The sequence below is a fragment of the Brassica oleracea genome, unplaced genomic scaffold (genome assembly GCF_000695525.1).
Source record: "Brassica oleracea var. oleracea cultivar TO1000 unplaced genomic scaffold, BOL UnpScaffold00434, whole genome shotgun sequence".
NCBI lineage: Eukaryota > Viridiplantae > Streptophyta > Magnoliopsida > Brassicales > Brassicaceae > Brassica > Brassica oleracea.
The window spans coordinates 289,678-293,168 of NW_013617417.1; the positions used below are offsets into that span (position 1 = coordinate 289,678).

Consider the following 3,491-nt stretch of genomic DNA (forward strand, 5'->3'; position numbering starts at 1 on the left):
AAAAGATAAATGTCAAGTTTCCGAAGATAATCATGAAGGGGGACCAAAAATGGAAAAGCCCGTCTCGCGACGAATCCGGCCCACGAAAAGGTGCAAACCGACCTAGAGAGAGTATATAAGGAGGGCTTAAGGCGAGGAGCAAGAAGAGAGCTTTCTCAGAGCAAACTCAATACTTAGAGCAATTTAGGCATTTTTCCGTTTTTACTACCGAGCTGCGACTCGACTAGGTTAGAACTTAGGTGGCTAGACTAGCAAACGTACCGACAACTCGTTTGGCGTAGGATCTTACCTGTTGTTCACGCTCAAACGCGAATTCGGAATTAAGACTTCTTTGTTCTCTTTTCGCTCTTTTACGATTTATTACTTTCGACTCTTTCATATTGATTGTGTTGTGCGTGGCCCAGCAGATAATCGGGACCTTCAGGGAAGGCTAGGTTAGCTTGGCTTTCCTCCGATTAACAAATCTCGACGGTGTGAATTCTGGTTCCCATATGTATTACCCGTCGTCCGGCCTTGCTCTGGTCCGGAGTTGATGGCATAGTTATGCGCTCCCTGGTTCTCTTCCTCCCCGTGATGGACGATTTTGTCGTTACGGGGGTTTCTCCTTTTAGGCTTCTGATCAGACCCAGGATCCCTCCACGATGTTTTTGTCATCCTCTGTTTTTGTGACAGGACTTTTGTCGTCTCTTCGATGATTATGTAGTCTATAGCCTTATGGAGCGCGTCCTGAATCGTGCGCGGTTTATCCAAGGTTATCCACTTCCTGAATTTTGACTTGTACCAGAGCATTTTATGGAGTGCATCCACCGCTATTTTGTCGCTTATTCTGCTGACTCTAGCCATGACGATCTTAAATCATTTTATGAAGTCGCGGAGAGGTTCGTCCTCTCCCTGGGACATGCTCCAGAGATCGACATCGGAGGTTTCTCGGTCTATGAACATAGAGTACTGCTTGAGAAATTCCGAGGCAATTTGGCGAAACCTTCCAATGGAATTTTGCTTCAGGCGAGAGAACCATTCGAGTGCTGCTCCTTGGAGATTTTCGACAAAGAGGCGGCATTCGCCGGCATCCCTTTCGCTTTCTCGGAATTTGGCTCTCCCCATCGTGATCTGGAAAGCCTGCAGGTGTGCCCTTGGCTCGGTCGTGCCGTCGTAAGGCGTTACCTTGATCTTTCCGGGATCTGAAACCCTAGTTCCAGTGATACGGGTAGTAAAAGCCATTTTTCGAGATTCCTTGAGCAGCCGGTCGATCTCGGGCGCGGTGCTAGTGGCGTGGTGAATCTGAGATTTCACCGCTCTGACTTCTGCAGCCATTTTTCAGAGATGATCGTAAAGATCGCGGATCTGGGATTTCTCGCTAGCCAGTTTCCGATATTGTCGTTGTTTACCGCGAGTGTTCCGAGTCTGCTCCTCGGCCAGTTCTTCCTGTTCGTCCCAGAAGATAGCTTCTTCTTCTTCGGTCATAGGATTATCGAACTGGGAGCCGCACGACTTCTTGTCCGACGCGGATTTACGTCTGCGTCTTCGTCTGTAGGTTCGGACTGACTGCTAGAATCCACATCGACACGTTCAACTTCTCCATCTTCCTCGTCTTCCACGATAGGGGGAAGATCTCCTGGATGTTTTCGTCGCAGGGGTGTTTTCGTCGGGACTCTGCTCAGGACGTTTTCCCCTGCGCGTTGCCGGACTGGTTTAGAGGAGTCGTAAAATCGAGTCTTCTTCCGCGGATTCGGGCCGTCCCGCGAGAAAGGACGGCCCTTGTTCTTACCGTTTGGCTTTCGACCTGTTTAGCGAGAGAACTCATGACCTTGTCTCGTTCTTCCGACTTCTTTTTGAAAACTGAGAACATCTTCTGGACCTCCTCAAACACTGCGGTGTTGACGTTAACCGCTGTAATGTCTGCTGCTGGAGTGTTTTGAACGTTGTCGTCGACGGGATCGCCGTCGCGAGTTTGTTGGTTGCTGAGATCGTCAGTTGACATGTTCGATCGAGCGTTGGTGGCCGAGAGTTAGATTGATCCGTAATTGTAGAGGTGATGATTCGCACTGTCGATTTCCGTTTAAATAAGGAAAGATAGGAAACCCTAAATTTCCCAGAGGTCCCGGATATCTGCTAAACCACACACCAAGCAAATCAGAACACGAAAGTATAGATAAGAAATAAATATATGGAATCGAAAAGAGAGCAAGAAGGGTTTTATTTTGAATCCGCGTTTGAGCGTAACAACAAGGTAAGAGCCCTCGGCCACGAGAGATGTCGGCAAGATTCCTAGTTCCAGCAACCTAAGACTTGAAAACCTAGTTGTGTCGCAGCTCGAATAACAAAACCGGAAAAATACCTAAATTGCTCTAAGTATTGCTCTGGATGACAAATCTCGTCTGTTCTCGCCCTTCAACCTCGATCTCCTTATATACTTCCTCTAAGGCGGTTTACCTTTTCCCCTTTCTGTCCCCGGTCGAGTTTATCGCTTCGTGGAAATATTCCATTTCCCTTCGATCTTGACATTTATCTTCGGAAACTTGACATTTATCTTTTCCTGCATAACTAAAGATAAACCGTCGTAAGTGGGCTCTTAGCCGAGTTCTGGCCCCCTTTTGGGCCATTTTCCGACTTAGGCGTTTTTACGATTTTATACAGAGAGCGCTTTCGAAACGACGTCAAATCTAAGGAACATTCCAATTCCTCGTATAGCGTAGGCAATCTGAGGTGTTTAGTTAACTGTTGCCGTTTTACACGATCAATCCGGATGTCCTTCGAAAAAGGACGCGTTCCCGCGGTTTTTAAATCGTAAAGTTCCAACGATGCCTCCGATCGAAACGAAAAAAGAATGATTTCGATGCATTTTTGGGAGAGGAGTTACGAGGACGAGGCGAAGACGGGTTTTGGTTGATCCAGCTTGGCCGTTCGCCGAACTGGACTGGTCCAGCCTGGCGAACGGCCAAGCTGTATCAGTTCGGGTCCAGCTCGGCCGTTCGCCGAACTGGACTTGTCCAGCTCGGCGAATGGCCGAGCTTAATCCGTGTCGGGTCCAGCTCGGCGAACAGCCGTGCTGAATCCGTCTTGGGTGCAGCTCGGCCGTTCGCCGAATTGGACTGGTTAAGCTCGGCGAACGGCGGAGCTGAATCCGTCTCGGGTCCAGCTCGGGGAACGGCCAAGCTTAATCCGTGTTTCGATGATCGAGTTTGTATGTTTCGACGACTGATCTTTAGGCCTTTGATAGTTTTTTCCGTTCTTTCCTGACTTCATTTTTTTAATGAAGAGAAAGTTTTCTCGGACGTCTTTTCCTGCGTTGATTTCGTCGTAACCGATTTTGACCCCAACATTCACTTTTGTGGATTGTTCTCAGAGGAACTCAGGAGGAATTGTCAGAGACCTTGATGTGCAGATTGGTAATGCCCTAGTTCCAGTAGATTGTCATGTCTTGGATATCAAGTTGAACTGGAACGCTTCTCTATTACTTGGAAGAGCTTTCTTATCAACAGTAGGAGCAG

The 3,491-nt window shown here is 48.1% G+C and overlaps 1 protein-coding gene across 1 annotated transcript in view; it reads right to left on the reverse strand.

Annotated features, from left to right (window-relative positions):
- The window catches only part of LOC106319633, a 2,321-nt gene extending 1,478 nt beyond the window's left edge, over positions 1-843 (reverse strand). Inside the window, exon 1 of the mRNA XM_013758016.1 lies at positions 501-843. Coding sequence (XP_013613470.1) covers positions 501-843 — 343 coding nt within the window. The remainder of the gene's footprint in view (positions 1-500) is intronic.
- Positions 844-3,491: the final 2,648 nt, after the last annotated feature.